This window comes from Nanorana parkeri, unplaced genomic scaffold (assembly GCF_000935625.1).
Source record: "Nanorana parkeri isolate BGI_ZX_2015 unplaced genomic scaffold, ASM93562v1 scaffold210, whole genome shotgun sequence".
Taxonomy (NCBI): domain Eukaryota; kingdom Metazoa; phylum Chordata; class Amphibia; order Anura; family Dicroglossidae; genus Nanorana; species Nanorana parkeri.
Genome location: NW_017306478.1, coordinates 1,584,613 through 1,598,763, shown reverse-complemented (window position 1 = coordinate 1,598,763; position 14,151 = coordinate 1,584,613). Strand labels below are relative to the sequence as shown.

The 14,151-nt window shown below is 45.4% G+C and overlaps 1 protein-coding gene across 1 annotated transcript in view; it reads right to left on the bottom strand.

The window, feature by feature from the left end:
• Window positions 1–14,151, bottom strand: part of LOXHD1 (lipoxygenase homology domains 1) — a 168,748-nt gene that overhangs the window by 51,781 nt on the left and 102,816 nt on the right. The window contains exons 25-29 of the mRNA XM_018555718.1: window positions 11,026–11,177; window positions 8,431–8,564; window positions 6,253–6,401; window positions 4,150–4,254; window positions 159–287 (exon numbers count right to left, since the gene is read on the bottom strand). Of these exons, the coding sequence (XP_018411220.1) occupies window positions 159–287; window positions 4,150–4,254; window positions 6,253–6,401; window positions 8,431–8,564; window positions 11,026–11,177 (669 nt within the window). The remainder of the gene's footprint in view (window positions 1–158; window positions 288–4,149; window positions 4,255–6,252; window positions 6,402–8,430; window positions 8,565–11,025; window positions 11,178–14,151) is intronic.

Below are 14,151 nucleotides of genomic sequence, written 5' to 3'. Positions count from 1 at the left end.
CCTCACCAGTCTGCCCCTCACCAGTCTGCCCCTCACCAGTCTGCCCCTCACCAGTCTGCCCCTCACCAGTCTGCCCCTCACCAGTCTGCTCCTCACCAGTCTGCATACATGAATATTCCATACATTGCAGAGGATAAAGTTCGGGTTCTATTTCTCACCTTTGTTATCATGGCCGATTTTGAGCTTCTTGAGGGGCCCGATATCCACGGCCTCAACAGTGAAGACGTCGATCTGCCCCCTCTCAAACTTGTTCTTGTTGCTCTTTGAGGCCTTGAGGTTCATAAACCCTGAGAAGAAGTTAAATGGGATGTGTCACACTAATGAGACGGATGACAAAGGATATGATCTGCTCTATGACGTATTGGTCGGGCGCTGGACCGAAAGTAGATAAAACCGTCCTTCAGCTCCAGCTTTTGGAGGCGGCTCCCTATCAGCCAGGGTGTTCCCCGGGGTTGCCCGGAGGAGACCATAGAGTATGTACAGTGATGGGAGGTGTCAGACCTGTAATGACCCCTATTACTTACCGTAGTGAAGAGGGAGTTTTCAGCCTCCGAAACACGCGTTGGATATATCGTCGTGTTGTGAAACAAAAACCTTTTTCCTGGACCTAATTTAGACTTCTGGAACTCTCATCCATTTACACAGAAGATATGATGACACAGTCCATGTTCAACAAAACCAGCATGGCATCTGGACCCTCTTTGCTGGGTTCTGCCAGCTCAGAGAATCCACCAACCACTTACTAAGCAGCTTCAAGTCACCTCAGGGGGGCACCTTAAAACTTGTGGGTATCCAAACTGGGCTTTTGTCAAAACAGAAGGAGAGGAAAGAATGCCAAGAGTACCAGTGAGGGTGAAAAGCATGACAAACGGAAGAATTTGGTCATCTCATATGTAGCTGGGGTGTCTGGGAAACTCAGAAGGGTTTTTAAAAAACATCACATCCCCGTCTGCTTTAAACCCAGCAACACACTGAGGCAGCAACTGGTTCACCCAAAAGACCCAACTCCAAAACACAAGATGAATAACATTGTGTATGCAGTCCAGTGCAGTGACGAGTGCTCAGAATTGTATGTCGGTGACACAAAACAGCAGCTACACCAGCGTATGGCACAGCATAGAAGATAATTATAACACAAGAAAGAAAAACAGGGGTTTTTGAGAGGTAAGCACTCCGCCCAGTTTTGTCACGGGGACCTCGGGGCCACGATAGGAGGGACTTCGGGTGTGAGCAGGAGGGCAGGACTGACTATACTTATCTTGTAATATTCTTATGCTTCAACTTCCATAAACCTGTTATTTGTATGTGATTGCATTCACACCCGAAGTCCCTCCTATGGTGGCCCCGAGGACCCCGTGACAAAACTGGGTGGAGTGCTTTTGTCGGAGGAATCCAACCCCCGCCTACACTCCGTACAGGGAGCTCTACTCATATCAAGCTACTCCCAGTGGGTGGTGAGTGTCGGGTGTGCGATGGTGACAATGGTGGTGGGACTCTCTCCGTTTGGTCTAGGTGCCTAAACACATCTCTCTATACACTCTATGCTATTAAATAGATCTATTAGCGAATTGTTGACATGCATTGATTAAATATATTGTTTCTGGTTAGATCAGTTTACAATCCCCTGATGAAGCCAAGTTGTGAAACGCGTAGGGATTGGACACACTGAATGAATATTTATTGATCTATAATGGATATGTACAGTATGTTTTATGGGTCCATGCTCCTGATCTATAATGGATATGTACAGTATGTTTTATGGGTCTATGCTCGTTTTAAGTCTATTGCAACTACTTGTTGCTTTTTATATGTATATTTATAGCATATGTTAAATAAAAATAATTTTTTACAAAAACTTGAAGCTGTGGTGGAATACCTCTCAGAAACCCCTGTTTTTCTTTCTTGTGTTATAATTATCTAAATTTAAGGGGGAGAGCTTACAACCGGGGGGCCACTGTGCTCTCTGCTCACAACTGTATTTGGGGGGGGGTGGTGAGACATCTATTGTCTGCCACATACAATGCTGTTTTAACCCCTCTCTGTGGGCAGGTTAATAACAGCTCCTAGACTCCAATTATGCAATTGCAATCAATTCTGAATTGAGAAAGCTGGTTGGATGACCAGTGAAACGTCTTCAAGGAAAAATACAGCAAGTTCAGTTGTCTTGGCTTATTTTTTACAGATATGCCATGACCTGGAGGACTGAGAACCTTCACAGACATTAAAAGCCTACCTCATATTCTGGCTGGAGGACACCCAGCATCATCTAGCTCTTTCCTCCCCAGACTGATTGTCCCTGGCCCGCAGCTTTCATTCATATGATTCCAGTTCTTTCCAGGATGGAGCCTCAGTATCACATGTGGACGTTACCTAGGGCAGTCTGCGTGCAAATACAACCTATCCTAGAAACGCCTACTCCTGCAGACTGACACGCACCCATCAAGGCATTCTAATATTTGTATAACTCCTCCCAAGAGTCAGTCCACTGGCTGAGGGCTCTTGCGAGGAGCACTGAGGCAGGGTGCTGTGATATTTTCAGGAAGCTATGTACAGCAGGGGCGGACTGGGACGGGGGGCATCACATTATTTTAAAATAAAATCCGGGGACATTTGTAAATGTCCCCGGGAACATAAAATAAAACATTTTTGTTTTAATACTCACCTGATCCACTGCCAAGCACAGCCTCCCGTCTCCCACGCTGTCAGAAGCTTGCGCGCGCTACGTGCAGCTTCTGAGAAGATACGCTATTAGCGGGCAAAATGCGCAGCCAGCTTCCTCGCTATGCTACTAGCGTATCTTCTCAGAAGCTGCACGTAGCGCGCGCAAGCTTCTGACAGCGTGGGAGATGGGAGGCTGCACTTGTCAGTGGATCCAGGGATCAGGTGAGTATTCCAAAAAAAAAAAAAATCGCACCTCCTCCCCGCCTCATGCTTCCTGCTGCCTGCATCCACGCTCCACACGCCACACCTCCTCCCCGCCCGCCTACATCCATGTAGGAGAGAAGTAAGGAGGAGCAGGCGCGGTGGATGACAGCCGCCGACAGACAGGCCCGATCTCAGAAGCAAGTTGCTGGAAGACTGCTCAGGTAAGCCAGACCCCACCCCCCCCCACATGTTGCTCTATAATGCAATCCAGAATACCGCCAGGTATAATGTACTATTGGTGGAGGTATTCTGCATTGCGCTGTATACTGTATTACTGGGATTTGTAGTCCTCTATAGCCGGTGCCATTCTGCATTGATTGCTGTATAATTTTACACTTTCCATTTCACTATATTGCACACCACACTTTTTTTTTCCCACCGCTCCAAGCTTGCTCCTGTGATGGACTACAATCTCAATACAAACTAGTAGTCCATCACTGGAGCCATTTTTATTTTATCCCGATTAATCGAACCCAATAATCGGCTAACTAATCGATTTTGAAAATAATCGTTAGATGCAGCTCTAGATAAATGGTGACCCTACACCTAGGATCCCCCACTAACCACCAGGGATCCCCCACTACCTACCTGGGAGCTACCACAGAGCCACCACTATCCTCCCACAGCCCAGAAGCATGGACAGCCAGCGGCGGTCTACAGTGGGCGAGAGTGCCTAAGTACCGGACATGGAGCGGAGTAAGGCCAGAATCATGTAGGGAGCCCAATGGGAGGAGAGCACTAGGAGTCCTCACATCTCCCGACCATTCACACAACCGTTACATGGAGGGCAAAAGCGTCAGGCAGGGGCGGGGAAGAGGCCGAGCGGGAGGGGGGCCAAGTTGATGCACCATGGGCCTCTGGGTTGTACTTGCCCCCTGGGCTAAAAGTTGCCAGTCAGCCCCTGATGTACAGCACCCTGCCGGCCCCTCCCACCAGCCATTACCTGCCTGCATTACAAAGAGAAGCACAGAGGCAGAGACAGGCAAAATATAAGGAGTGGGATTTATCAAACCTGAAGCAGGCAGACTCTGGAGCAGTTGCCCATGGCAGTTTTGATGAATCCCCCTTAGAAGAATAAACATCATTTTTAAGAATGAAGATTCAGATTATTACAAATACCCATTCCTGACAGGTTCTCTTTATCTTCTTCATAATAACACACTGTTGTATTTTATCCACCCGCTGTAATGTAAATGTAACAATATCCGAAGCAGCGACTCTCACCGGTATCATCATTCTCTCCATACAATATGAGAAACACGCTGGCGTCGGTCCCGGCGTTCTTCTTGTCCCCGGTCTTCACCCTCACTGTGTATGTTGTAGATTTGGCTGCAAAGTGAAATGACACAATATACAATATAATTTTGCTGCGCGCTGCTTCGTGTTTTCACGTCTGTTGTGAGTCACATATTGTAGGAGAACTTTTCTGGGAACCGCATCCACGACAGGTTATAATGTTACGTTACACTCCGCACAACGCCAGAGGGTGTTACTTACATTGTTGCATGAAACTGTTTAACATCATTAGTAATAAATGGCTTTGTATGCTTTTATTTCATACTCTTTATTGCCCATCCTAACTTGCTTAAAGAGGCCCTGTCACCTCGCCGAGGCAGAGCAAAGTGACAGTGACTGTATAAAAGCCTGCATCCCATCCCCCGAAACCCTGATACTCACCTTGCACCCTACCATGCTTCTGCCATCATTTTGCTTTTGTTTCATACACTGTTGTTGGGATGCCCCGATACCGATACTAGTATACTAGTCTCAAGGAACATGGAGCTGGCTTTACAGCCAATCAGGAAGCCGCGGGGCGGGTAATGACTCGCCCCCCGGTTTCCTGAGAGGCCGGGAAGCTGGCCAATCAGGAAGCAAGGTGGCGAGTCATTACCTGCCCCCATGCTTCCTGACTGGCCAGAAAGCTGGCTCCATGCTTCCTCGTCACCTGGTGACGAGGGAGTATGGAGACCGCTTCGCAGCTTCATTATACGCCGCCCGGGTTCCTTAATGGGACTTCCGGTATCAGTAGTCGGTATCGGCGAAAAAAATATCAGTACTTGAACTCCATACAGAAAAAACGGTATCGGTGGATATGTTGCTCATTTTAACTGGCTTAAAGAGGCGCTGTCACCTTGCCAAGGCAAAGCAAAGTGACAGTGATTGCATAAAGCGCATCCCCCCCATCCCAAAACACTGATACTCACCGCATGCTTCTGCCATCATTGCAGCCAGGACTAAAAGTCCTAGAGTCAGCTGGGGTTTGGACACTACGGGGAGCAGTGACATCAATCCTTTGGTCATGTGACAGCATGTGAGCCTAGTGGTTGGTTGTTTGTCAAGGGCACTGTCTAGGGCAGGGGTTGGCAACTCCAGGCCTCCAGCTGTGCTTTAACTACAAATCCCAACATGCCTCTGCCTCTGGGAGTCATGCCTGTAACTGTCAGTCTTGCAATGCCTCATGGGACTTGTAGTTCCAGCTGGATGGCAGAGTTACCCACCCCTAATCTAGGGGGAGGAGGTTACATGCTCCGTCTTACCTTGAAGCGCCAGGTAAGGTAGTGCTGGCAAGGTGAGTATTGGTGCGTCAGAGGGGCCCTTTACATAGACACTGTCACCTTCACCTGCATGGTGCGTAATGTCTATTTATAGTGGAACTCGCTCTAAATTGAAAATGAATCTTAAAATATTGCCTGCTTTACCTCCTGGATTCTGCCCTAGTGAGATCACTCCATCCAAAACGAAAAAAGAAACATTTTGGCTTCAGTAACACTTTATAGCGTATCTGAAGCCAGTACATTTTTTTTAAGTTTTTGATAGAGCGGGGAAGCAGACCATCGGGGACCACTGACTCCAGGACAGGAAGTAATGAGAAATCCATAATTTTACAGTTGTCACCAGAACAGAGGAGAAATCTTCCATTGGTGACACCTGTGCCAGTGAGGGATTTCCTCTTACTTTCTGTTATGTTTCCAGGACAGGAAGTGAACTACAATCTCCCCAATAGGCTAGATCTTCTCAGTTCACTGGTGTACAAACTTTCCATAGGAGTGAATAGAGATGTACTATGAATGCCCGGGTCAGAAGATTTTTACAGCAGACATGCTGGCTTTGACGGTGATATCTCACTACATCAGGGACATATGAGTGTAGGACTTGCACGGGGTGCCAGGGACAGGATCATTTACAGTAAATGGACTCTATAAATGGAGCTCAACTTGAAATGTAACTAGGGCTGCCATACTGAGACATAGAGGGACTCAGCATTACCGCATAAGTTTGGCCACACCCCCCTTTGCTCTGTAGGCAACATGGCAAGCATGGACAAACCTTTCTGCTCCAAGCCCAGTGTAGCAAGGGATTGCTCTTCTCCGTCCTCATCCTTCTTCATAAACGCCTCATTTACCGGCACCAACATCCGAGATATCTGCCCGTCATCTTCATCCACCGCCAGCCACCTCTGACATGGGAAAAAGTACCTGTGGAAAACGCAACGTACTGGGGATGACAACCTACCGCTGTACAGAAAGTGCACACAATCCACATGTCAGAAATTTAACTAGGGTGACAAACCATTTCTAACCATCGGTTCCTCAACTTATGGGGGGCAGACATATTTACTCATTATAGAAGTAGACTCTGCTTCTTGCTTTGCAGTGCTACACTATGGGGTCTATTCATAAACATTTCACAGGGCCGTTCACCCTGCACATATCTGTGAATATTTCGCTGTCTGCAAATATATGCCAAAACAAACATTATTTCGTTTTTTTTCTTTCCAAGTGCAATGAGTTTTCAAATATATTTATGTAATATCAAATTATGGCCACTAGATGGAGCTAAAGGACCATGGGAATTAAAGGAGAACTATGGGGTTAAGGCTTTTCCCCATAGTTCTCCTTAGGGTAACGGGAGGACAGCTGTAGCTCGCGGTATACTGAGACACCGGTATACTGAGACACTGAGTATACCAGCTGTACCCTCCCCCGTCCGTTCCGCGAGTCAGCGCTGGCAGATCGGAGCGGGGAGGGGGGAATCCAGCCCCTCCTCTGTCACGGCAGAGAGCCATGACAGGATCGCATGGTGAGTGAACGCCGGTATGTGTTCGCTCACCTCCCGATCTACTGAGCCGACCTGCGACAGTCTCATTTTCACAGGTCGGCTAGAACTATGAGGTGAGTGAAAAGCACTCACCTCATAGTTCTCCTTTAAGCATTTTATTTTATGTGCTTCTCAGCACTATCTAGTGGCCATAATGCAGTATTACATTAAACAAAATCGAAAATACATTGCATTGTGACGAAACAACAAAAGAATGTTCATTTTGGCATACGTTTGCAGAGAGTGACCGTTCACAAATATTCATAGGGCGAAGGGACCTGCGGATAGTTTACAAAGAGACCCCAATGACTGCTCTTTACTGTTCGTTCCCACGTGCAGGGCTATGGGGGCTATTTATATAAAATTAATATAGCTTATACATCCAGCCAAACTGCAGGTGCATTTGTTCTGTGCGAGTTAATCAGCTGCTGTGATAATGGGCCAAACTCGAATGTTCTTAGTGTCTGTGAAGGTTCTCATTCATCCAGGTCATGGGTGTCCTGAGGCCAGGTGTCACCCGGAGCAGTTACCTGCCTGCGGCCATCTTGGTGATGGACGCCAGCAGAGAGAGGAGGGGACAGTCACCCGGGAGGATGAGGTATGCCGCCGGGTCCCCTCCTCTCTCCCGAAACTGTCGGGCGCTCGGTCCATGATCAGGGGCCCGACTTTTCAGAGCGGGGTGACACTAAAATGGTGTCAATGGTGTCACCTGGGTGTGGGCCGCACCCACCTTGTGACACCATTGGTCATGGTATATCTGTATTTTTCTTGAAGACGTTTCACTGGTCATCCAACCAGCTTACTTAGTGTATTTTCTCTTCTGTATGTTTTTTAATAAGTAGGTTGATAAAGAACAGAATGAGTTGGGAAAATGAATGAACATATTATGCAAAATTGTGTGAAAAAAATGCGCATAATGTCTTTTTTGACACTTACATTGAAGTCCATGTAGCCAAAAATGCACAATTCTGTCCCCCCAAAAAAGCTTGTGCACTTTTTGGAGTTTCAAGCTACAAGCAACAGGTATAACGGGGCACCATTAAGAATAATGGGATTCTTCATGCTAAACAAAAGGCTCATGAGTGAACGGGGGCTTAATCAATCTGAATTATCATCAGGTCAGAGTCAAATTCAATTTGTTTAGTTGCATTGGTCATATTAGTAAATGTGTGGGCACCTATAGGGCTCATTCATACCATTTTCACCAAACACGCACATGTATATGTATGGTGTGAACACGGCACATAGAGAACTATTGTACTTTATGTGCCCTTGAGTAAAGCCTGTGCTAATCAATGAGGATTGATCAATGCAGCCCTTGGGGAAGGGGGGTGTGATTGACCAGCCATTGGATCAACCTCAGGCTCATCGTTTTCAGCATAGAGGTTGTTAATGTATTACTCTTACTTGGTATCATCTTTCATATCCACAATATCCACCCGGTCCAGGAACCACGCTGCATTTCCTCCTTTGTTATCGTGGCGGATCCTCAGCTTTTTGAGCTCTCCCATATCAACAGCACTTATGGTGAAAATATCCTCCTGTCAAATATTTGATAAAGATAATAAAATACATTAAAGAACAGTTTTAAAACATTAGAACATGAGAAAAACAAAAATGCTGCAAAAGGTCTAATAATTGTTTTTTTAAGCAACTTGAATCGTTATTGCACCCAGTTAACGCACATCATGCTATATTACTGTTTCATTGCAGCAGTAACCAAATTAAATGACATCTCATTCCTCGATTACTTTAAAGCACAACTTCCCCCCTGAATTCTACTTCCCCTCCTTGTAATACCCCTGTTTCCAATATCATAAATTTGTTTTTTTGGGAGGAGGGGTAGCAAGTACCTATTGCTACTTGCTCCCTTTTCCCCCTTCCTCGCCTAGGTGTCCTTTTTTGTTTGCCAGAGTCTAATCCTCGCGTAGGTGGCAGGATAGCCTGAGGGGTGAAAGACTTGCTGTCTCCCTCAATGGACCAGACAGAAAATCCATTTTAAATGCTATTTGAACACAATTTTACCTGCAAAAGCCAAGATAATAGAGATGGGCTGCATGAATTGAGTCTAATAATCTGATTAGGATTAAAAAATGATGACCGTTCAAGATCAGGGATACTTCCAGGAGAAAACCTTTTTTAAACTGGGACTATCAATGGAAATCAGAGTCGGCACCTCTGTGTTAAATGACCAGTAACAGAAACAATGGAGGAAACTACTATTAGCATAGAGAAAGGGTCCTCAAAAAAGTTTTATATATGTATATATTGTGGCAGCAGGGTGATATAAACGTCTGGGTCTAGCCAGGAGGGCAGAGATGTATATGCCAGGTTCAGGTGTTATACAAAAGGTTGTCCTCTAGGGGGAAGTGCTGAGAGGGCTGGAGGCTTGGAGGTAACAAGCCCAGCTGAAGCTAGCTGGCTTGTTAGGGCCTCTACAAGAACTCCCAGCCTCCTAAAGGTCCCCACACACCTTGCGATAATCGTACGATAATCGCGGGAAATCCCTCGATCGTACGATTATCGGAAGGTGTGTGGAAGGCTCTACTACTGTAAGGTCGCACGACTTTTAACTTACGAACATGTTTGAAAACCCGCCGAGCATCGTACGATGTTCGGCGGGTGTGTAGCATGTTCGTACGATAAAAGCCGGACGGGCCGGTGTGCGCAACCATCGCAAGTACGATCTGCCTGTCCAAGATAGGCAGACCGTACGTTTTTTTAAGTACCTTACAACCATCGCAAGACAAAAGTCTTGCGATGGTTGTAAGGTGTGTGCCCAGGATAAGAAAGGTGCCCCACCCTAGAACCAGACTGTGTTTCTGGTGGACTGGGGCGCAGATCGCCTGTGTGGCAAAGAGCAGCCTGTGTGGCAGTCCTCCTGTGTGGCGAAACGACAAGCCTGTGTGGTGAAACGACAAGCCTGTGTGGCAAGCCCTTTGAGTACAGCCTGTGTGGCCAGTGGACGTTTTTGTTAAAGGACCTACCTGAAGTCGGTGAGAAAATGTTTGTTTGACAGAAAACGGTACTTTGTGTTTGAAAACTCCTGCGAGGGAACACCTGTATGGACTTTTCTCTTTAGTTGTGAATTAATAAAAGTGGGCAAAGAAGCCCTTAAAGTGAAAAGCGAGTGGCGGTGTCCTTAATGTGCTACCGTTTGGAGCGAATCCTCACAATATATATATTTATTTATTTATTTTTTCAACCAAAACCTCCCACATCTCTGATGATGAGGATGGATGTACAGCTAAATTGGCAAATCTTTCAAAGTTTTCCACCAATAACATCTCATCCCAATTAGGATATGTTTGGTATCTACTCACAATTATAACAAAATACACATTCAAAGTAACACATTTCAATATTCCAAAAGTATGAATACATACACACTAATAAGACATCTAAAAGCATCTAAAATAGAGCTGGCCTCTCTAACAGAAAAGGACAGACTGACAAAAGGTGAGATAGATCTTATGATTGACAGTAAATCCCCCGCATTTCCACCCTCATTAGTCAGCGAGATATGGGTGTAGGATGACATCCATTATGGGACCTTGACTTGCCAGACCTGATTTGCTCATGCCTACAAATCTTTATAAATATATTAAAGCAGAACTGCAGTTCTTTTTTTTTTTTAAAGGTGGCCCAGCCCTGGAAAGAAATGTTTTAAAAAGCCACTTCCGCTGAAATACTCACCTTTTCTCCAGTGCCGACCCCTGCAAATTCACCGCTCCAAGGTCCAGCGTTGCTTCTCTTCCAGGCTGAATGACAGCAAACGTTTTTGGACCCATCCCCTGTCAGCAAAGATATGATGGACACACACTTTTGGGGTGCATGACTACAACAGCCTAGGCTTACCTTACAATACTGCTGAGAGCGGTGCTGACATCATCACCTGGTGCCACTCTCTGCAGTATTGAGGACCAGCTACTACCGCCATTGCAGGGGAAGAGGTTTCTACAGTTCACCTTTAAATCGTGTCACTTCACACATAGACAATACCTGTGCTTTCTCAAACTTGTTCAGGTGGTTGGACTTTTTCAGCTGGCGTTCGCCGGTGTCTCCAATCTCTCCGTAAATGGTAATATACACATTGGCATCGGTGCCAGATCCCCAGACAGTGCCAGTGAATACGTGAACTTCATAGGTGTTCTCTGGAAAAGATCAAATTTAATATTAGCCCAAGGGGAAGACAGACCATAACACACCATAGTTTTTAAGTCTATAACTTATTTTATATTGCCCCCGGACTTTAGTTGCTTAAAGAAAATCTGCACTGAGGAAAAGCATGGAGGAAGCCAGTGCCTAATTGCTTCTAAAAACACTAGTTGCCTGTTTGTGTGTCTTCAAAGCTTTCTAAGTTACTAGCCGGGAACCAGCCAAGTCAAAGGGAAGTCAGCGGACAACAATGTCAGCCTCTATACTTTCTCAGCACAGGCTTCCTTAGAGCGGACCTTTACCCATATATTTTAAAAAAACATACAAACACACCTTTAGAAATGTTTAGTAATGACAAACTACACACACATACTTCTAGATCAGGGGTGCCCACAAATATTTGTGTTAACATCTACTTTTCAAATGATGAGCTACATGAGATCTACCAACGAAAAAAAACCTCCCTCGCTCTCTCTCTGGGCTGTCTCTCCTTGCTCATCCTCCTGACTGTCTCTCCTTGCTCATTCTCCTGGCTGTCTCTCATCTCTCTCTTGGCTGTCTCTCCTTGCTCATCCTCCTGGCTGCCTCTCCTCTCTCTCTTGGCTGTCTTTCCTCGCTCTCTCTCCCCTGGCTGTCTCTCCTCTCTCTCTTTCCTGGCTCACCTTGCTGTATTTTGCAAACAGTGCAGTGCAACATGCTGTGTAAACTAATATTCTTTGATGTAATACATAGCACTTCAACCACCAGTATCTACCAGAAAGGTGACAGGGAGCTCGGCTCAGCAGACTCAGGCTAATAGGTAATCATGTGTGCACAGGTAAATAAATATACCAACATGGAATAAAGGGGCCGCTATTCACACCCTTCCTGATCTACCAGCTTTGAGAGCTACTGGTAGATCACGATCTACCTAATGGGCACCCCTGTTCCAGATAATTGCCGGCTTTTTATTCTTTGTATACCTAATTTCTCTTTTCTTCCCCAGTCTTCTGATGGCGGCCATGTTTACTAAGGGCAGATTACTAGCTCTCCTATTACTTCCTGGATTTCTGGCACATGTGACTAGACATGTGACCAGGACATGTGACCATGCACATCATTTCAGGGGCGGAAAATTACTTTCACTGAGATCTTCTGAGATTACAGATGAGATTTCCCAGCAATGCTCTGCTGATGACAAGGCAATCCCAGTGTACATTGCTTTGGCAAACTGAGGTAACTTTGCCTTTCAAAGCAGGAAGTGAATGCTCTGCAAGTGTAAGTATTTCACAATCACCTGACATGTTTATGTTATTATTAATCATCATACATAGAGGGATGCATGGGTAGAATTTGATTTTTGAGTGTAAAGGTCCACTTTAAGGGCTCATGTACCCATCACCAATGCAATGTATTACCACACGGGTGTTCACTTACATTGTGTCACACGATAAATTGTGCTGCTTCAAGACAGCCCATTCATTTTGAAAAGGCTGCCAACGCTCCATAGACCAGCAAAAATGGACGTTATAATTAACAGACACACCACAGCGTATGGCTGTGAGTGTATTAGCACATTGGAGTGCCATTAAAAAATGGAACCACAATGCACCACGGTAAACACGCTGCAGTGCTTTGAGATAATGCATGATATAAAGCTCTTTTTACAGAGTTACAACATGACATAGGTGTGAATGGGCAATATATGTTTTTTTCTTATATATTAAGAATTTATTTTATATTAAGAATTGTATTCTTTTATATTAAGAATGTTCTATATATTTTTAAGAATAGTTTACTTTCTTTCATGTTGATCACATGTAGTCAGCAGGTATGAGCTGGGGCTTGGTGCAAACCCAGTGTGTTTTACCAAGCCTGCTCAAAATTGTGACAGACATACTCCCTTACCGGCCCAATCACTTGTGACATTGTGGTATCCCACAGCCACATGTCACAAGTGGCAGGGAATGGGTCACACCAAGCCCCAGCTCAACACTAGAAGCCAGCAGATGGCCAGATCTATACAACTTCCATGCTCTCTGAGGTCTCTTTCTTACAGCTCCTGTGCTAATAATGCACAGCTGGCTAGCTTGAAAGTGTGCAGGGGCCCCTCTTTGTATTGTTTACTATTTTGCCCGGCCCATGTGCAATTTTCTCCTTTTTTGCTAGTTTTAAACTGAACTGAGTGGGCGCCATTGTTGCTTTTTGAATAAGAATAGGGACATTCTCCCCCTCTGAAACATGAGACTGTTATAACTAGTCAGTCTGCAGAGGCAACCAGCAAGCATGCAGGCAGTGTGAGCGCTCTTATTATCAGTTACTACTTTTTGTATCACTTTCACTACCCTTATAGATTGTAAGCTCTCATGATCAGGGCCCTCCTATTTTTACCCTCTTGTCTTGCATTGTATAGTGATTGTACTGTCTCCCTTTATTTTGTAAAGTGCTGCACATATACTGTTGCTGCTATATAAATCCTGTAATTATAATAATAACAATAATATGTTTGATTAAGAAATATCAATTAATTTTGTAGACATGCGACTATCGATCTTCTGGGTACCAATGAAAATGGTTTTGCATGTTCACCATGGCGCAGTTGTCTTAGGTTCTGTCAGAGCACATTGAAAACCAGACAAGCATAAGGTGCTAGCTAAAAATACTTAAAGGAGAATTATGAGATGAGTGATTATCACTCAGCCTCATAATCTGAGCCGACCTGTGACAATGAAACTGTCGCAGGTTGGCACAGTAGATCGGGAAGTGAGCGAACACATACCGACGCTCGCTCACTTCTCAATGATGGAACAAGCCAAGGTCAGGAGCCGGAGTGGGTAGTCGTACAAGCCAGGTCAGGAACATGGAGATCAGCGTGGTCAGGAACAAGCCAGGAGCAGGAACCAAAGGAGAACGTCAGCCAAGATCGGGTCATACACGGAATCAGAATACTCAGAGCAGCAGGAATGCACTAGTACAGGGGTAGCCAAACTC